Below are 20,817 nucleotides of genomic sequence, written 5' to 3'. Positions count from 1 at the left end.
CCATGAGCTGGAGGGCTGGGCCGGGTCAGGCGGTGAAGGACCCTCGAGGTTGTGTTAAGGACACTGGCGTTTTTTCTCTTGGCCACAGAGAGCCACTGAAGCATTTAGCAGGGAAGATGGACGGGGTGAGAGCTGGCCTCTGCTCCCTGCGGCAGCCAGAGTAGAGTGGGAACTGGAGAGCGGAAGTGGAGGCAGGCAGGGGAACTTCTCGCCACCCGTGGGACCCTCTTGAACAAAATATATCCTTTCCTCCTCCGGATCTTGGCTTCATCACTTGTGGAAACTGCCTTGGGGAGCGGCTGGAATATGGGGGGAATCTGGACTTCTCTGGTCGGCCATGGGAAGACACAGAAGGCTTTGGAGCAGGGTCAGAGCTGTTTTCCAGAAAATGGCCATGACAGCAGGTGCTCATGGCCTGGGGGCGGGTGGAAAGAGACACATGCTTATCAGGTTACAGGGTCCTCTCTGTGACTTTGGGGCTGGAGCATTGAAAGACGCTGGAGCTGCAAGTCAGGGGGGCCACAGCACTCAGCCCACCCAGTGGGGCACAGGTGACCTCCACCTGCCCCCAGGTCACTCCATCTCCTCCCCAGAGCCAAGCCCAGGGATCTCGTTCTTATGGGAAACCCTCATTAAACCACTGGGCCCTGTGGTCCAGTCCCAGGGCCAAGAGCTGTCAGATTTCTAACGCTGGACTATTCCAGCAAAGCCTTTCACAAACTACTGCAGTGAGGGTTTGCAGTCAGTCAATCAAGAAATATTACACATGGGCTTCCCTGGTGGCGCAGTGGTTGAGAGTCCGCCTGCCGATGCAGGGGACACGGGTTCGTGCCCCGGTCCGGGAGGATCCCACATGCCGCGGAGCGGCTGGACCCGTGAGCCGTGAGTCATTCAAGCACTAACCTACGGTTGCCTTGAGGCATTTTGCATATGAATTAAAGTCTTTAACCAATTGATTCTGAGTAAGGGACATGATCCTGGTTAATCTGGGTGAGCCCCATTTAATCATTCGATAGACCTTACAGCAAGGCTGAGGGCTTCCCTGAAACCAAGAGGTTCCGCCTGTGGACACAGTTTCTGCTGTGCTCAAGGGTCTAGTCCGCATGTGCGCTCCCCTGCCTCTGGATTTCAGACTCTCTGAGCTGGCCCCCAAGCACAGAGGCCACTTCCTGGTCACAAAGCTCTTGAGACAGCATTGTAGCTATAGACATGGATGTAGATGGGCATCCCCTACTGGCCCCACTTCTCTGGTTGAACCCTGACTCAACCAGGGGTTGAGGCAGGAGGGAACAGAGGCCAGCGTTTCTGTGCACCTGTGGTTTTGATGCACTGCACTAACGACTTCACGTACACAACCTCATTTAACCCCCAAGCAGTGCTGTGAAGTGTTTATCAATGACAGTGCTTTAGGCTGCAAGTAAAAGAAAACTCAACTCACAATGGCTTAAACCACAGGGACATTGATAATCCTGCATGAGAAGTCCAGGGGACAGCAGCTCAGTGATGTTTGCAAGGACCCAATTCTCCATCTTTTGACTCTTAGCCTGTCATCTTGGCCTATCAGCAAAGGCCCCTCATGGTCACAAGATAGCTGCCATGGCCCAGGCATCACTGCCACATCCAGAGACAGAAAAATAACTTCCTTCTTCAACTTCTCTGTTCCCAGAGACCCTCCTGGAAGACCTCCCCTCATCTCTCATTGGCCAGGATCACATCACATGCCTGTTCCTAAACCAATCCTTGGCAAAAGGAAGGAATAATCATGATCAGCTTAAACCAGTCAGATCTCCTGTCTGGAAGCACTTGGCCACTCAGTGCCTGACGGAATAATTGAGGTTGTGCCAACAAGACAGATGGGGTGTGATTGTTTGGGTTGTTGTATTTGGTTCCTATGCAACCTTAACAAATTACCACAAACGTAGGCACTCAAAACAACACCCACTTATGATCTCACATTCCGCAGGCCAGAAGTCCAGGCAGCCTCGCCCGGGTTCTCTGCCTAGGCTCCCACAAGGCTGAAATTAAGGTGCTGTTGACCTTGGGCTGAGGGGAAGAATCTGTTTCCAAGCTCACCCAGGGGTTGACAGAATTCAGATCCTTATGGTTGTAGGACTGAGATCCCCATCCCTTGCTGACTGTCAGCAGGGGTCGCTCTCTACACGCCATCTCCTGTGTCCCTGTTCATCCTCCAGCCAGCAGCGACCCAAGTCCTTCTCACACTTCACTAACTTCCTCTTCTGCACCAGCCAAGAAAGTTCTCTGCTTTTAAAGGGACACGTGTGACGAGGTGACACAGCTTAAGGTCAGCTGTCCCATATAACATAACACCATCCCAGGAGTGATACCTCAGCACATTCACAGGCTGCAGGAATTAGGATGTGGGATCTTGGGGGTCATTCCTAGAAATTCTGCTCCTGCACCGGCTGGGTCTGCCCTCCCTTGCTTTCTGCCCAAGCCTTGCCCTCCAAGCTGCCGATCGACTCTGTTAGCGCCTGGGTATCCTGCCCACCAACTCCCTTCCTGCTTCAATGATGGTTTCTGTTGTTGCAACCAGGAACCACTGGCTTGGGTACAGCCTCGAACAACTCACTTCTCCCTTCTTTCCAGTGAAGTGTCTGTCTTGCTGTGGCAGCACCATGGCTACCGTGCGGGTGGGCAGAATTTCTAGGAATGACCCCGGAGATCCCACACGCTAATTCCTGCAGCCTGTGAATGTGGTGAGGACAAGGTGTCTCCATGGGAGCAATATCTCCCCCAGAGACATTCTGGAAATTTGTGGGGAGGGACTGTTTGTTTCAGTGACTAGGAGGATGGTGCTGCCAGCACTTGGGGGTGGATTCCAGGGATACAGGCCTCCAGGTAGGCCCTGTACAACCCATCAGGATTGGCTTGTACCCCACATGACTTCCAAATGCCCTGCTCTGTGTTCGTTCTGCGAAAAACTGGCTTTCACTGCAGTGATCTGAGCCTAGGTCCTAAGTCTGCTTTCCATACAAACACAGTTTTTTTGCACAGGTTTAATATACAAAGAATTTTGCAAGAATGCAATGCTGTGTGAGAGTTGAGGGAAGGTTATACGTTTATTTGTTTGGAATTCTCCAAGGATGGCTCATCATTGCACAACCACATCACAGATGATAGCGACATGTGTGAAGCTTAACCGGCTGGTAAGGAGTTCCTGTGTCCACTGGCGTTCATTGCTCTGCGTCCCAGGGAGTCTGCATATCTGTCTGTCTGTCTGTCTGTCCATCTGCCCCTCCATCCATCTATCTGAATGTCTTTTCCTAGTCCTTATTTCAAAACGTCAAGAATAGGGAAAGAGTGTCAACAACATTCCACTGAACATTACCTTACCTCTCTCAAATTCAAACTTAGCCATTATAAATAGTTTTAAGCATCTGAAATTTTCTTTATATCTGAGCATTTACTTATTGAAATGTATGTTGTAAAATTCCTTCCTCTCTCCTTTAAATCACAAGGCATCACATTAATTTTTTCCAAGTATACGTAAAGACAGGGTCTATTAGCTCATTTAGGGATAGCACAGGAATATTCCAAAATATCCGTTATAAAAAGAGGGTGTCCGTATGTTAGCGGTGGGGTCCTCTGCTGTGCGGGGGATAGAACGAGTGACTGAGAGACAGGGCAAGAGCTTTCTGGCTCCGACAGTGCCCACAGCTTATGATGTGCTGCTGACCAAGCATTTGCCAAATTTCAGACGCTCTCCTAGGAGCTGTGTCATCTTTTACCATACCTGCAGAGCACCCATCTTGTTATCCTTTAGTTACTATTTTTCCTTAAATCATCTCACTCTTTTTACTTAATTTAAAAGGAAGTTTTATCACTGTCATAAACATAAAACTAAAATGGTTCATTAATTGTCTTTAGTACACATTATACTAAATACTTAACTGTTTAAAACACACACACACACACACACACACACGCCCCTGTTCATCCGAGTGCCACCTAAAATCCCCTTGAATACTAAACGGAGGCAGGAGCTCCCCGTGTTTAAAAGTACCGTTATCTCTTTTCATCTTCATGGGACCCCGGGGCCCATCAGTGTTTACTGGTGAATGAACAGAGGACTGAGATGGAGGCCGGGGGGCAGGGGCAGTTGTGAAGCGTCACACCGCAAAGCCACGGCCCTGCGGGGTGGAACCCAGATTAGGCAGCTTCTGAGAACCCCCCTCTTTGCAGCGCAGAACCAAGGGAGGCTCCGTCCGTCGGAGGCCCGGAGCTGGGCGGGAACCGCCAGGCCTGGAAGGAGTAGAGGGGAACATCTGGCCCTCGCCAGATCGTGTTGGCCGCCGGGCTCCAGCAGGAAGAAGGCGTCAGGGGGAGGATGCCTCGGGGCTCAGGGCGGCACGCCGAGGTGCGCAGCTGGAGGGAACGCCCTGCTGGCACAAGGACGTTGTCTGTCCGGGCGTGAGGCCATGAGGGGACAGTGGGCAGCCGCGGGCCCGCCTCTCCCCAGGAGGGCCTGGAGCTGAGAGGGAGGGGCTCCGCTGTGCCTGTGGGGTGACAGGCGTCTCTGCAGGTCCCAGAAGTTCCCCCAGCCCCTCCGTGCCCCCAAGGAGAGTGGCCCGAGGTGGGCAGGGGGTGGACGTGGTTTCACAGGCCAGCGAGGGCCTCTGCTGGCCTTTGCAGGCCTGGACTGACCTGGTGACTCTCTAACTCCCCTTAGCCAACCTCTCTTTTTTTTTTTAATGGGATGCAAATAGTGGATACTTTTTTATTTTTAAGAAGATGTTGGGGGTAGGAGTTAATTAATTAATTTATGTATTTTTGGCTGTGTTGGGTCTTCGTTGCTGTGCGAGGGCTTTCTCCAGTTGCGGAGAGCGGGGGCCGCTCTTCATCGCGCTGCGCGGGCCTCTCACTGTCGCGGCCTCTCCCGTTGCGGAGCACAGGCTCCGGACGCGGAGGCTCAGTAGTTGTGGCTCGCGGGCCCAGCCGCTCCGCGGCATGTGGGATCCTCCCGGACCAGGGCTCGAACCCGTGTCCCCTGCATTAGCAGGCGGACTCTCAACCACTGTGCCACCAGGGAAGCCCCCGACCTCTCTTTTTGACAAAGAAAGAACAGCCTGAAAACAGGATCTAGCTAGAGCTGGCTGTTTCGTTGTCTTTGTTTTTCTGTTTACCTTCTATTTATGGCAAGAGACACTGGCTTTTTACTCTTGGTGGTAACGTTTCCTATGAAAGGAAATCTGTATTAGTCAACAGTCGGGCCAGTGGCCCGAAATGCCTGCAGTTTGGGAAGGTCTTCCTCACCCTCTCGCCTGGAGGGTCCACCCCTCTGTCAGCCCCCATCCATGGGACTTGGCAGCGATGGGGCTGGGAATCGCCCCCAGTCTGTGGCTCCAAAGCTAGTGCTCTCCTGTCTTTCTGGAACAATCCAAGAGCAGAGGGACGGGAGGAGCTGGTATCCCCCCGGGCGCTGGGCTCGTCCTCGCCTGACCTGCCCTCCCGCTAGTAACCTCAACTGCTGCCAACGGTGTCATTCATCCGTTCCCGCATTCATCGTTCAACAAACCTTGACGGGTCCTCTGTCCTGTGCTGGCTGCCCTCCAGGAAATGCCGTCTGATGGGGGAAACACAGCACAACAGCCGCTGGAGACCGTGGGAGCTCAGGGCATCCAGCTAGGGAGGCAAGTTCTGAAAGGAAGCGACATCTGTGTCGGGGACGCGGCAGGTGGGTGGTTGAAGGACCAGCAGGGTTTTCCAGGCAGAACTAGCTCGGGATGGGTGCGCACTGCAGCTCGAGGCGTCTGCGTGGTCTTGGCAAGTTCCCCCAGCTCTGGACGTCAGTTTTCTCATCTGTGAAACGGCAGGAATGAGAATAAGTTTTTCTTAGGGCTGCTGGGAGGAATAGATGAGTTTTTTCATTAAAACACTCAGAGCGTACATACTATCTACAAAATAAATAGGTAAGCAACACGGACCTACTGTAGAGCACAGGGAACTCTACTCAGTATCTTGTAATAACCTATGCGGGAAAAGAATCTGAAAAAGGCAATGTGTGTGTATGTATATACATACACATACACGCAAGTATAACTGAATCACTCTGCGGTACACTTGAAACTAACATAACGTAAATTAACTATACTTCAATGTTAAGAAATTAACTCTGTATATATAAGGGAAGAAAACACTCAGAGCAGCGGCTGGCACACAGTAAGGCGCTGGCCGTGGTCATCACACGCAAGGACCCAGAGGGCAACGCGCCGGAGGGTCCGTGGGTCTGGCTCTGCCCAGGGACCATCAGCAGCCATGAGCTGGAGGGCTGGGCCGGGTCAGGCGGTGAAGGACCCTCGAGGTTGTGTTAAGGACACTGGCGTTTTTTCTCTTGGCCACAGAGAGCCACTGAAGCATTTAGCAGGGAAGATGGACGGGGTGAGAGCTGGCCTCTGCTCCCTGCGGCAGCCAGAGTAGAGTGGGAACTGGAGAGCGGAAGTGGAGGCAGGCAGGGGAACTTCTCGCCACCCGTGGGACCCTCTTGAACAAAATATATCCTTTCCTCCTCCGGATCTTGGCTTCATCACTTGCGGAAACTGCCTTGGGGAGCGGCTGGAATATGGGGGGAATCTGGACTTCTCTGGTCGGCCATGGGAAGACACAGAAGGCTTTGGAGCAGGGTCAGAGCTGTTTTCCAGAAAATGGCCATGACAGCAGGTGCTCATGGCCTGGGGGCGGGTGGAAAGAGACACATGCTTATCAGGTTACAGGGTCCTCTCTGTGACTTTGGGGCTGGAGCATTGAAAGACGCTGGAGCTGCAAGTCAGGGGGGCCACAGCACTCAGCCCACCCAGGGGGGCACAGGTGACCTCCACCTTCCCCCAGGTCACTCCATCTCCTCCCCAGAGCCAAGCCCAGGGATCTCGTTCTTATGGGAAACCCTCATTAAACCACTGGGCCCTGTGGTCCAGTCCCAGGGCCAAGAGCTGTCAGATTTCTAACGCCGGACTATTCCAGAAAAGCATTTCACAAACTACTGCAGTGAGGGTTTGCAGTCAGTCAATCAAGAAATATTACACATGGGCTTCCCTGGTGGCGCAGCGGTTGAGAGTCCGCCTGCCGATGCAGGGGACACGGGTTCGTGCCCCGGTCCGGGAGGATCCCACATGCCGCGGTGCGGCTGGACCCGTGAGCCGTGGCCGCTGAGGCTGCGCGTCCGGAGCCTGTGCTCCGCAACGGGAGAGGCCCCAGCAGTGAGAGGCCCGCGTACCGCAAAAAAAAAAAAAAAGAAAGAGAAAGATTACACAGATGTGTTGACGTGTCCTCTTAGCCTGAACCACTCTCAAGTGGCCTTTTGCAGGTCAAAAGCAGGAAAAGTCAGCAATTCCATTTGGGTCAGCCTAACACATGCTTCCACCACCTGTACTATGAAGCTCGGTGGGGCCTTCCAGGGCCTGTGAAGCAGGGTGTGGGCCGTGGGGAGGTCGGGCTGGGCAGGGCGTGGACCCGGGTCCGGATCACCGTCCTGCCCCCAACACCTCTGTGACATAATCTTTTCATCCTCTGAGAAACAGCAACCTCGGAGACCGAGGATGAGAGCTGCCCAGAATAGCACAGCAAGGCCCAGCCCAGAGCAGGGTGCCAGGTCAGGGCCAGCTCACCCGTTCTCTGGTCTGCTCTGCGAGCCCTCTACCCTGGCCCTGCTGCCCCCGTCTGTCCCCAAACACCTGCCGCCTCTCTGCTTCTGCCCAGGCCTCTTTCATGCTGCTCAACCCCAGGTCCTGCCTCCTTCAGGCCGCCCGCCCCGCTCTGCAGACCCAGCGCCCTCCTTGTCTGGGGGAGGTCCAGCCCTGCGTCCAGTGGGCACGGCCCTGAAGAACGAGGGCTGTCTCTGCTCTCCCTGCCTGATGGTCCCGTGTCTCCACCCAGAGGACCGCTGAGGGCAGGGACTGCGCCCCTCTCCCCGCCCACCCCGCCTGCACGGACCCAGGCATTGTAGGTGCCACAGAATAGCATCTATACTGCAGCCCTCTGCCCAGCACCATTGCTGCGGCGCCCCTGGACGAGGCCCTGCGTATGACCTCCAGGTGGCCAAACCCAATGGACACTGTTTGGGTGGCCAAGTGGGTGATGGCGCTTTACACGGGGATGTGGGGGAGCAGGAGAGGTTGCAGGAAGACAAGGAGGCGTTGGAGATGCCTGTGGGACATGCAGGTGGAGATGCCAAGGCAGCAGCTGTGCTGGGGAGCTCACTGGGAAACCAGATCTGAGAAGCCAGAGCTAGAGGCAGATTTGGAAGCCACTGGTGCTTGAAGCCATAGCACTGGCTGAGACCTTACAGAGGGAGTGCATACGAAGAAGAGAAGAGGTCCTCGGGTGGTGCCCGAGGGCCGCTGGGGTTAGGGGTCCGGATGAAGAGGAGGAACTAGCAGAGTAGACAAGAAAGGGTGCAGGGGAGGTTGAGCGTCTCCCGGAAGCCGAGGGAAGGAGGCGTCCAGTGAGGGAGCGATGTGGGGTCAGCCCTGCCCCTGCAGGCCCGGCAGTGTGGCGGTGCCGGGTGACAAGATGTGAGCAGAGGAGTCAGAGAAGCAGGTGGAGGAGCCATATGGTGGGAGGGTTGTTTCGTTAGTTTCAAGGTGGAGATATTACAGCTCTTCTGTGTGACACGCGAACGATCCTGCAGATTGACCCAGCAGAGAGAGGGGCAGCGATACAGGCCGTTAGAGACCAGGTGCTGGACGAGAGTAACACCCCACTCTGTTTCTCTGCAGCCCCGTTGCCCTTGGAAAATTCCAAAGCATGTCCTCATGCGTCCCGCTCTCCGAACTCTGTCCTCGCTGGCTTCCTCTTCCCCACTTCGTTGCATGTGACCTGTGGTCACCTAACAAGGACAGCAGCTGGGCTGGGCCATTCCAAGCTCGCCTTGCAAGCTTCCCCTGCACCTGGCGGGGCCACTGAGATGCGGGCCTGGAGCCAGGGGCCAGAGTGTAAACCCAGCTCCTCCGTTTCCGAGCTGTGCGGCTTGAGCCAGTTACTCTGGCAAAATGGGGGGAATGATGGTACCTTCCTCGTGGGGTTGTTGCAAGGAAATGTTCAAAGCCCTAGAACAGTGCCTCTCTGGCAAGGGGGGAATGATGGTACCTTCCTCGTGGGGTTGTTGCAAGGAAATGTTCAAAGCCCTAGAACAGTGCCTGGCTGGGACCTAGCGAGCACGCTGAAAGATTTACTGTTGTGTTGACGCAGGAAGTCGCTCTTGGACACAGCTTCTGAGACTCCAGTGGCTGAGGGGGTGCAGGGAGGGGAGGCCCAGCCTCTGCTAGGAAACTCTGAATAAGGGCTGTCCCCCCATCTCATTTTGCTTGTTGAAGCCCTTCAATAATTTAGGGAAAAAATTAATTCCTCACAGTGGGAAGACTTAGACATGGCCTAGTCTGACTCTATTCAAAATTCCACCCATTAAAGTCCCTTATCTGCTTACATACCTCCTCTGCCAGGAAGCTCACCACCTCCCAACGCAGCCCATTCCATTCTTGGTCAGCAGTCCTCGTGAGCAAGTTTTTCCTCAAAGGGAGCTAAAACTGCCTTCTTTTGACTCTCTCTCGTCTTTGCTCCCCTCCCCTTCATCCTGGTCAAGCACTGCCCTCTGGGGCCACATAAAGGCTACTTGCCTCCTCCCCTGAATCTTGCAGACAGGGACCCTATACCCCTGTGTCTTCTCTTCTTTTGGCTGTGGTCTGAGCCTCTGGAATTGAGAGGGACTGACACCTGCCCAGGTAGACCTCAAATGATATGACCTAAGCTCTAATCACACGGTTTCTCTTTGAACCAAGAATCCCCATCCGGGGGGGGTCTCACACTGATTACTGCCAAGCACCTTCCCATTCTCGGCTTGCACTGGGGGAGCCTGAAAGCAGGACTTTATCAGTCAGAGTTACTGGCTCATAAAACACAAAAGGTTAGGCTTAGCTCTAGCTTCAGGCAGAGCCTGATCCAGCAACTCGAATAATGGTGCCAAGGATCCGTTCCTATTGCCGTCATTGTTAGGCTCTATCCGTAGACCCCAGCGTCTCCAGGTGGCCCCCTAAGAGTCACAGGTGGCTGTCACATCTCCCCACGGCACCCCTGCTCCGTTGGGGAGAGGCTGCCTCTGTTTCGGGGAAATTTCCCGAGCCTACAGCTCCTTGCATCTCATTGGCTACCTGTGCAGCCCTTAGCCAATCATGGTGGCTGGGGGTGGGATTATGCTGATTTGCGTGCTAGGCCCTCCTCTGAGCAGGTGAGCAGCCTGTGGCCGCGGGTGGGGACAATCGGGGAGCTGTCACCCCTGCGGAGGGGGTGCTGGATGGCCCCAAGCGGCGGATGGCTCACCCTGGGCCTCATGTACAACCTTGCAGACCCCCACTTGTTTGGCTCAGCAGATGGTCCTCTGGGTGGTGAGTTCACCTGACCAACCCTGGGCGCCCACACCTGCTGAGGCTCTCTGTAGTGCCTCCTCCCCGTGTCCCAGTTACTCCGGGACAGCTGCCGTGGTCCCCCTGACCGGCACGCGGCCAGAGGAGCTCCTGGCCAAAGCCAATGGCTTCCGGGTCCCTGCCCCCTCGCACAGGCCCGACCGCAAGAACCCAGTCAGAGCTGAGAGGACCTCAGAGGCATCGGCTCCAGTGACCCACCTGCAAAATGGAGCCCAAGTCCCACTCTGCCAGAGTTCCTATTGGCAGCGCTGGGGTTGGAATCAAGGACCCCTGCCCGGCCCCCCTGGATGCAGACGCTCCTCAGAAGATTTTGCCTTTAGTCTCATTGGCTGAAATTCAGTTACAAGCCTACGTCTTAGCTGCAAGGGAGGCTGGGTGATATCCACCATGGAAGGCTGATTCGGCCATACTGGCCACTGGGTAGGCAGCCAATGGGGTCAGCAACAGAGACCACGCAGGGGCTTCTGCAGGCATGTCACAGACGGCTTGGCTGTGCGGAGCAAGGAGTGGAGAAGGGCGGGCCCATACCCCACGCTCTCCCGCAGGAAACTGGCTGAGCCCCCTCCCTCCCAACACGTGTGTCTTCCCACACCCACAGGTCGGAGGACAGCCACCTCCCAACCTCACCACGAGCCAGCCCAGAGCCACAAGCCAAGAAGAGTGAACCTGAGGATGGTGGGACCAGAGGCCCAGACCTCCCTCCAGAGGGAGCCCGGGGCTCCGACAGCAGCTCGGGGAGCAGACCCCTGCACGAAGGTTTGTCCCGCGCACCCAGGCTTTGCTGCCAGGTCACGACTGACCAGGCTGTGCCCCAGTCCTGCTCCCAGGGTCCTCTCTGAGCTGATGCTGCAATCTGGCCTCCAGACAGAACCCCATCCCCTACCTGCTGAGGCTGGGCGTCCCCAGCCCCCAGGCCCCCCTACACCCGGGCCTGAGAGCAGACACCCAGTGGGGGAGGGTGGGATCCAGGGAGGCAGGTTCTGGCTCAGCATGGGAGAATATGTCCCTTGTCAATCCCGCGTAGGGGTGGGTCGGGCCAGGGAGCTGGGGTGGAGTAAGCTCCCCATCATAATAGGTGTGTAAGTAGGGCTGGACGCTCACCCCTCAAGAAGAGTGCAGAGAGGCCCATCATCTTAAGAACCTGGGTCTGGTGGCTGTGGAGCATCCGGAGGAAAGGAGAGAAAAGCTGTCTGAGCCAGTGCCCCAGGGCTCTCAGGGCTCTTCCAGCTCAGCTACAGGCAGGAGTGGACGGGCTGCTGGGTGCCATCCCTCCCACCCGACTTCAGAGCCCCTACTGCCCCTGCCTCAGGCACTGGGATGACTGGGACGATAATGACACCACACACACAAACACACACACACACACACACACACACACATATCATCAGGAAATTCCCACAACGAAAAGCAAATCATCAATATTGGAAACACACATAATCACAAAGTCATGGGCCAATCACCTCAACCCTGTTCTCTTGGGTCTGGGACACTTTTTATTGAGACAAAACAGAACGGCCCTGAGCGCACCCAGCTGGGTGTCCAAAATCAGGACACGTGAGCCAGTGGTTCCCAAACCTGCCAGCCGGCCAGGATCACCCAGGAGCCTCATGAAATGCAGATGCCCAGGGACTTCCCTGGTGGCGCAGTGGTTAAGAATCCGCCTGCCAGTGCAGGGGACACAGGTTCGAGCCCTGGTCCGGGAAGATCCCACATGCCGCGGAGCAGCTAAGCCCGTGGGCCACAGCTACTGAGCCTGCGCTCTAGGGCCCATGAGCCACAACTACTGAGTCCACGAGCCACAGCTACTGAAGCCTGCGCCCCTAGAGCCCGTGCTCCACAACGAGAAGCCGCCGCGATGAGAAGCCCGCGCACCGCAACCAAGAGTAGCCCCCGCTCGCCGCAGCTAGAGAAAGCCCGCACGCAGCAACGAAGACCCAACACAGCCAAAAATAATAAATAAAATAAATAAAAATTTTTTTTTAAAGTCAGATACTTTCCTGTTAGCCTGATTTCACACTGAGAAGCCCGCGCACCGCAACGAAGAGTAGCCCCCGCTCGCCGCAACTAGAGAAAGCCCACGCGCAGCAACGGAGACCCAATGCAGCCAAAAATTAAAAATAAATAAATTTGTTGAAAAAAAAGAAAGAAAGAAATACAGGTGTCGAGGCCCACCCCCAGGCTGCTGCGTGTGCTCCTCTGGGGGCGGGGAGGTGGAGGATCCCACTGCCGCACCAGTCAGGACATTGTCCGGGAGTGTCAGGCCATACGGCCTGAACCGGCTCTAGTTAAAGAGAACTTGCTGCTTCTCACAATTCACTTGAAAGCCCAAGAGTGTCAGCAGACCCCGTCCCTCCCGGCCTCACCTGCCGTCCTGTGCATGGGCTCCCCTCACACCGACAAGGCGGCCCCCGGCAGCTCAGACCCACGCCCTCCAGACCCCAGGCTGGAGGAACAGCGGTGTCACCTTCTCTGAAAGTCTGAGTCAAGTTTTGGCCCGACTCTCCCTGGCGACGCTGGATCCCTGGCCCTGCCTGCACCAGTCATGTGGCTGGGTGGTCTGCGCTCTGACCGGCCAGGCTGGACTCACATGTCCCCCGAGCCAGGGTGCAGTGGAGGTGCCCCCGCAGACGGGGCCTGACGCCGGGCAGCCGGACCCCAGGCGGGCACGACATAGGCCAGGGTTTCTGACGCTCGTTCCGGCTGGAGCGCACCAGGAGGCATGGCCACGTCGGGGGCCACATGGAGTCACACGTGTGACACCCCTCCCTGCACATCCGTGGGCGTTGGAAGCATGCGGTGCCTGAGAGTTGAAGATCGGTTCACTGGGTGCCCGTGCCCTGCAGAGCCCCGGCCCAGCCCGAGAGAGGGTCTTGGCCCCCTTGGCTGGGCTCACCATGTCCTCAGTGGGAAATAACACGCCCGTTGAGGGCACAGATGGGCCCTGGCTTCTGAGCAGAGAAGAGAGGAAGGCTCCTTGCTCCTAGTGTCCCCGTGTGAAACCCAGGGAGGGGGTCCCGGGCCAGGCACACGGGAGGGGGCCGCACGGCACAGGCCAAGCGGTGGGGAGAGCCCCTGTCTGGCGGAGGGGCTTAGGGACCGGGAGGGGAGATGGCAGCAGGGCCTCTCTCCCCTCCCCCCCCGCCCCCCCGGAGAGCTGCCCGCTTCCCCTCCCTCTGTCCCTTACCTGCAGCCCGTGCTTCTCCAGCAGTGGACGAGCAGCTGTTCCGCTCGGTCGAGGGCCAGGCCGCCTCTGACGAGGAGGACGACAATGAGAAGTGGCAGGAGGGGCAGAGGCCACCGGCTGAGGTCAAGGCCCTGCTGGCCGGCCTCTCCAGCTGCGGGAGTGGGTGCGTATGCTGCTGAGGACGTCCAGGACCGGGCACCGGGGGGCCGGGCCCTCACAGCCGTCCTGGAAGCGCAGGGCGGCCCCTCCATGCAGTGACAGACCTTGAACGTGGGAGGCTGACCCCCCGATTCACGTCCAGGCTGGGTCACCTCCCTGCCCTCATCTGTTGGGGGAGGGGAGAAGACGGCGCCCGGCATGGGTGAGGGTGAAATGAGATGAGCCCAGGCACAGTCCCCGGTGGTTTAATGCCCACTGATTCTCACTCCCTTGGCCACGGTCCCAGGACCTGCAGTCCCTTTCCTAACCCACTGCTCCCGACACCTGGGGCGCCTCCGCCAAGTCGCCCAACTTCTGAGCCTCAGTCTTCCTGTCTCTCAGATGGGACAGTAACACCTGTCTGGCAGAGGTTTTGTGAGGATTCTCCATCGAGGATGTAAAATGCCCCACGGGTACCCGATCCCAGCAGGTACTCCACTGGGGGGCGGCCTTGACTTTTTAAATTATATTGAAAAGTTCAGTTGATTTTCCAGGGTCATTGTTAGCGCCAACCCTTTAAGTCAACAGACATACACTAAGCACCTACTCGGTGCCAAACAAATTTGGGGGCACCGGGAAAACAGCACTAACCAAGACAGGCCCTCTGCCCTGGAGCCTCTGTTCCAGTGAGTGGAGACAGGTGCGAGGGAGAGGCGGGGCAGGGGCAGGACAGGCTGGGAGGGCCTCTGAGAAGGTGCTGTTTGAGGAGAGCCCTGAAGGAAATGAGGGAAAAGCATTCCAGGCAGAGGGAACAGCAAATGCAAAGGCCCAGAGGCAGGTAGGAGGGGCCATAAGGAGTCTGCGGTGGCTGGAGTAGCATGAGTGAAGGTGGGTAGGAGGGAGGTCGGGAGGGCACGGGGCAGAGTGGGCGAGGCCTCCGGCTTTTGCTCTGACGAGATGAGGAGCCGCGGGGGTGGGTGAGCAGGGGGTGCCATAGCCCCGCTTAGCTTTCAGGGGAGACGGACTTGGTAATAACACCCCCGCCCCCAGGCTGGAGCAGACTTTGGAAAGCAGCTCCCTCAGTGCTGGCACTCTCCTTCGCTGCAGGTGTGATGACCAGACGGCCAAGAAGCTCATGACCTACCTCACCCGCTTTGGCAGTGCCGACCATGCCCGTGCCCTGGGGGAGCTGGAGCAGCTGAGGACCCGGGGCTGCAGTGGGAAGACCCTGGGGACACCAGGGGAGGAGGTCAGCTGAGTCCCACAGGCTGAGAGCTGGACCAATGCTAGAGTCTCTCACGGGCGGAAGAACTGAGGGAACTCGGCCAAGCGCTACGCCCCATTCACAGATGCGCAAACCGAGACTTAGAGAGAAGATGATTTAGATCTAACGAAGGATGTTTTGGTTGCAGGTTAAAGGATACATCTCAGATTAGCTCGAGTGAAAAACAGGAATTTATTAGAATACGGAGCTGGGAGAACAGTTTCCAAAGAACAGCTAAGATGAGCTTCAGGCACTTCGGCTTCCTAAGATGGATCCAGGGACTCAGGCTGCCTCTACCTATCTGCTCTGTGTTTTGCTGGGTGCTGACCTCACCTTCCCCTACTTCAGAGGGGCTTGCTCCATGCGGCGGGGGAAGGGAAGGTAGGACCACAGGCAGCTCTAGGCTCCCATCAGCCCACTGAAGAAACCCCAGGGGAACAATAATAGCCCAGTACATTAAATCCCAGGGAAGAACTCCAATGGTCCAGGCTCAGTCATGTGCCTATGCCAGGGCTGACCCGTGTGGTAGGCGGGCAGGGTCCCATGATTGGCAGCTCCATCAAAGTCAGATGAAATGGAAGAGGGACACTTCCCTCAAGGAAAGTTAGTGAGTTTGTTGTGGAGGAGGAGGGTGGCGCCGGGCAACACCAAGAGAGGTGTCTCCATCTCAACAAGACCACTTAGCATTTTTTTTCTCATCTGTCTACACCATGGCAACTTCCCTGTTCCACAGTAATCAAACACGGAATGCTATGGAAAGTTATTATTTCACTGAGCCCTCTAGCACAATGCACTTTTGCAAACTGATTTTGATAAAAGAGTTTTATATTTATATACCTGAAATTCTAAATCCATGCTGTTTTGTTTTCTTTTGTTTTTTAAGCGTATCTGTGATCTGATACAGTTCCAAAGGGCATAGCGACCTCTCCTTTCTAATTAAATCTCAAACAGGCGGCTGGGGAGCTCAGTTACTGAGAGCCACAGACTATGTTCCTAGGCCTCCTCTCTCCTGCCCAAAGCTGAGCGTCCAATGGCACCACGCCTTCAGTTGCTTCTCTTTCCCTCCACCGGTGCTAGGAGAGGGGGCTGCCTCACTCCTGCCATCCCTGCTTTGGAAGGCAGGTGGCCATGCAACACTTTGCGACCTCCCACCATCCACCCTCTGGTATTTTGATGGGACCAACAGCATCAGTGCCCCCTGGCCAGGGGTGGGCCAGTGCCCGTGGCTAGGCCAGTCGGGCCCCTCTCCTGGGGCTCTCTGTCCCGAGGGAGGCGGGGGAATGGCTGGAGAGTGTTCTCAGCTGCAGCCCCTGGACAAGAGGCTCGAGATGTTTCTGCTGCCTCATCCTGAGGTTCTCCAGCTCCCAGTCCATTCTGGGAACAAGGCACTGGCCTGCCAGTGAATTCCCTTTCTGTTCAAACCAGCCAGATCGGTTTGTTGCTTGCAGCCAAAAAACTTTGAAAAGAAAAAGCAGATGGATAGAGAAGAGAAGGGAGGATGGAGTCCTTTCACCAGAAAAGGAAGGATGCGTATTCTTACATCAGCCTGACTCACTGTGTGGCCTCAGGCCCGGCATTCAGCTTCTCTGGGCCTCGGTGCCATCCCTGGGGAGACAGTGGGGCTTCTTCTATCTGCCTGGCCACCTGGCAGGCTTGGGGGGCCAGATGAGATGACCTCTGTGAAAGGGTCAAGGCAGGCCACGGGCCCCGCCTGGGGATGGTGCTGTGAGTATGGGGCAGGGGGCAGAGGGCAGCGGGGCGGACGCTGAGCCCGTTGGTCCCTACAGGCAGAGCTGCAGGAGAAGCTGGACGAGAATGAACACCTCAGGCTGGAGCTGCAGACGGTGGAGACAGAGAGGGTGCGGCTGTCCCTGCTGGAGGAGAAGCTGGAGGACGTGCTGCAGCTCCTGCAGAGGCTCCGGGACCTGGTAGGCTCACGGGAGCTGGCACAGCCAGGGCAGGGGAGGAGCTTGGGGTGCGGGGCTGGGGAGCCCGGCCTGTGTCGGGGACTGCCTCTGAGCTTTCCCCACGTGGGCAGGTGTCATCTCTACTTCCAGATGGAGAAAGAGCTCAGGGAAGCTAATCCAAAAAAAGGGAGGCTCTCTAATTCATTTTACGAAGCTAATATAACTTTGATCTCAATACCAGAGGACGATAAATATAATAAGAAAGGAAAATGATGGGCTTCCCTGGTGGCGCAGTGGTTGAGAGCCCGCCTGCCGGTGCAGGGGGAAAATGATAAGCTAAAGTCGTATTTAAATATGGATGCAAAAATATTAAATAGCATATAAATAGCATATTAGTAAACCAAATCTGGCAGTGTTTAAAGAAATGCAATATGACTAAGTTGGATTTATCCCTGGAATTCAAAGAGGATTCAAGATCAAACATCTATTAACACAGTACACCACACTGCAGATTAAAAGGAGAAAAACCACGTGTTCATCTCAATAGATGAACAGTCAGTAACAGCTCCTCTTATTATAAAACCTCTTGGCAAGTTAAGAACAGGAGGGATCGTCCTTAATCAGATTAGGAGTCTCAGCCAACTACCTCTCACAGACCTCACACTTATTAGTGAAATGTTAGAAGGAATCCTTCTAAAAATCAGAATCAAGACAAGCATGCCTGTCATCACTGCTCGTGCCACATAGAGGTCCTAGCCAATGCAGTAAGACAAGAAAAAGAAAGGATGTGGGCTTCCCTGGGGGCGCAGGGGTTAAGAAGCCGCCTGCCAATGCAGGGGCCACGGGTTCGAGGCCTGGTCTGGGAAGATCCCACATGCCGCAGAGCAACTAAGCTCATGCACCACAACTACTGAGCCTGCGCTCTAGAGCCTGCAAGCCACAACTACGAAGCCCACATGCCGCAATTACTGAAGCCCGAGCACCTGGAGCCCACGCACCGCAATGAAGAGCAGCCCCCGCTCGCCGCAACTAGAGAAAGCCCGCACAAAGCAACGAAGACCCGACGCAGCCAAAAATAAATAAATAGATAAATAAATAAAAAGAAAAAGAAAGGATGGAAGGACTAGAAAGGAAGAAGCAAAGTGATTAGTAATTATGTATCACATTTATCCACATAGAATACCGAAGAGAATCTAAAGGCAAATTATTGTGATTCTTTGGCAAGATGCCCAATTTTTTAAAAAAATCATAACACAGAAATCAATCTTTCTAAATAGCATCAGCAAACCATTTAAAAATTTTTCTTAAGAGACACTAACTTAGCCAGGATTGCACAGCCTCTATGAGACGGAAGTAGGATGTGAACACAGGTCTTCAGGGTTTGAAGTGGGCCCTGCCTGCGCTTCAGGCTGCCCAGGATGTAGGGCTCCCGAGGCCCAGCCTGATGTGACACAGCCTGGGAGAGTGGCAAGTGGCAGCCCCACACCTGTGGGCTGTGAGGGTAGTGGTTCCCAGCACAGCTCTGGGCCATGGAGCCTGCGGGCAAATGCTGCTTCTTCCATCTCCCAGCTGGGTGGCTTTGGGTAGATTTCTCATTTTCTCAGCATTGCTTTTTTTTTTAATTTTTTTAAAATTAATTTATTTATTTTTGGCTGCGTTGGGTCTTCGTTGCTGCGCGCGGGCTTTCTCTAGTTGCGGCGAGCGGGGGCTGCTCTTTGTTGTGGTGCGCGGGCTTCTCACTGCGGTGGCTTCTCTTGTTGTGAAGCATGGGCTCTAGGCACGCGGGCTCAGTAGTTGTGGCTCGCGGGCTCAGTAGTTGTGGCACACGGGCTTAGTTGCTCCGCGGCATGTGGGATCTTCCCGGACCAGGGCTCGAACCCGTGTCCCCTGCAATGGCAGGCGGATTCTTAACCACTGCGCCACCAGGGAAGTCCCCAGAATTGCTTTTTTCACTGCTTAAAATGAGAATAAAATAAGCTCTTTCAAGGATTAAAGGAGCTGATGCATCAAGAGGCTCTCTGTTCACAGTCATTTCCCAAGGGCCTACCTGGGCACAAGGATGGTAATCTGTAAGCACGTGATCTTTGAAGAAATGGGTCCTGCACGCTGCTCCATCACCCATCTAGAGTCTGGGCAGTGTGGCCACCCTAGGGGTGGGGGCTAGGGAGGGACCATGGGCGGGTGGACTCTATCTGCCACAGGGAGCCACACAGAAGCTCGCCAGGGCCACCAAGTGCCACCCGCCCTCCATTTCTTTTTAAGAACATATCGAAAAGAGCCCTGGGGAAGATTCTGCTGAGCACACTGGATGCTTGCAGGGACCCTGCACATGGTAGGTGAGCCCCCTGACCCCATCTTCCAGAGCCTGGCCACAGCTGGAGGGCATCCTGACCTAGCACCTCTGTCCTAAGTGTCTGGGCTGCAAAATGCCACCTCGTTCCTGCCCTGCCCACCTGCAAAGGGTACATTCAGGAACAGGCTTCGGGAAGCTGAAGGTGCTATTTGACAAAGAGCAGGGAGCACACACCCCAGGGAAAAGGCCAAACAGAAGCCAGTGTGGCCAGACCCCAAGGGAGCCAGGCAGTTCCCTGTGGGCAGTTTAGACTCACCCACAGTCCTGGGCTTACTGCGGAGGAAGGGCTGTTATCATACCCATTCCACAGATGGGAGTATGGAGGCACAGCGCGGCCAAGGGCCAGCGTGCCGAGACCTCAGGTCTCTCCCTTAAGTACTAGGCCACGTGGCCCCGTTGTTTAGACAAAGTTCAGGGCAGCAGAATTTCAACAGTGCCAGCTTGTGCCCAATGAAATCAGGAGGAGCAAGGCCGGCTCCTGCCCGACAGGGCCTCACAGGCTGACGGGGAGACAGCCTGGTGATGAGCATTTGCTCGCTGGCCTCACTGGGCACCGCTGGGCAAGGCTCAGGTATGTCCAGTGCCCTGAATGGTCCCTGGCACCAAAGAGAGGTCAGAAACTGTGCATTAGGAGGTCCCTTCCCCAGGGTCCTCAGTGGGAGAGGAGCAAGAGGGGGGGACAGCTGAACAGGGCTGGGGAGGGCCCAGGGAGGACGGGGAGCAGCTCTGTGGGCCATAGTGACCCGCCCTGCTGCCCACTCTTTCTTTCCAGAGGGGACGTCTGGCCCCTCAGCCATGCTGGATGCCCTGCACCGAGCTTTGGCTGGCTGTGAGCTCCTGCGTAGAGAGCCCTCGGCACCAGCCTCTGCAGCTCCAGCACTCAGCAACTCCCTCCTCATCTCCTGCTGAGGTTGCTAGCCCAGTCTGTGGGCCCCCTGGGCAGCCTGGCCACCATCAGACCAGCCTCAAGGAACAGCCTGGCCACCATCACATCCTCGGAACCCTGGAGGCACAGGCTCCTTCTGAGACTGGCCCAAGTTCAGAGCCCGGCAGCCATCCCTTCCTTGGGCTCCTCCCAGATTCCCTTGCAGCCCCTGCATTCCTGCTGCCAGGGTCCACACTGCCCTACGGTTGCTGGATCAGCCTGTACCTGCTGCAGTCTCTCCTGCCCTTGGAGTGGAGCTGTACACTCTTCTGCCCGGTCCAGTCCAGAATGCCTTCCCTGGGCTCCCAGGGTCTCCTCCCCTTCCTCCCCACAGCATGCCTGCCGCAGGGACTCTGTGTCCCCCGGTCCACCGGGGAAACTACTCATGCCCCAGGAATTGTGGAAGGCCAGGCAGGGCTGGGGGAACTCCAAGGGGGGCAGCGTGATCACTGCAGGCTTCCTGGTGGAGCTGGCCTTGAACTAGCTCTAGAAGAGGGATATAGGATTTAGATGGGCAGAGAGGAGGGCAGGGCATTTCATGTGAGGTAACAGCGAGAGCAAAAGTGTGGTGCCAGAAAGGGCCACCATTAGTACAGAACCCAGAGCCCCTCTT

The 20,817-nt window shown here is 55.9% G+C and overlaps 1 protein-coding gene across 1 annotated transcript in view; it reads left to right on the top strand.

Moving 5' to 3' along the window:
- EFCC1 (EF-hand and coiled-coil domain containing 1) overlaps positions 1-20,188 on the top strand; it is a 39,640-nt gene extending 19,452 nt beyond the window's left edge. Inside the window, exons 3-8 of the mRNA XM_024117297.1 lie at positions 11,032-11,189; positions 13,624-13,786; positions 14,857-15,004; positions 16,807-16,947; positions 19,189-19,258; positions 20,052-20,188. Of these exons, the coding sequence (XP_023973065.1) occupies positions 11,032-11,189; positions 13,624-13,786; positions 14,857-15,004; positions 16,807-16,947; positions 19,189-19,258; positions 20,052-20,188 (817 nt within the window). The remainder of the gene's footprint in view (positions 1-11,031; positions 11,190-13,623; positions 13,787-14,856; positions 15,005-16,806; positions 16,948-19,188; positions 19,259-20,051) is intronic.
- Positions 20,189-20,817: the final 629 nt, after the last annotated feature.

This window comes from Physeter macrocephalus, chromosome 18, assembly GCF_002837175.3.
Source record: "Physeter macrocephalus isolate SW-GA chromosome 18, ASM283717v5, whole genome shotgun sequence".
Classification (NCBI taxonomy): Eukaryota; Metazoa; Chordata; class Mammalia; order Artiodactyla; family Physeteridae; genus Physeter; species Physeter macrocephalus.
The sequence above is the reverse complement of the archived record's forward strand: the minus strand, read 5'-3'. Positions and strand labels throughout refer to the sequence as shown.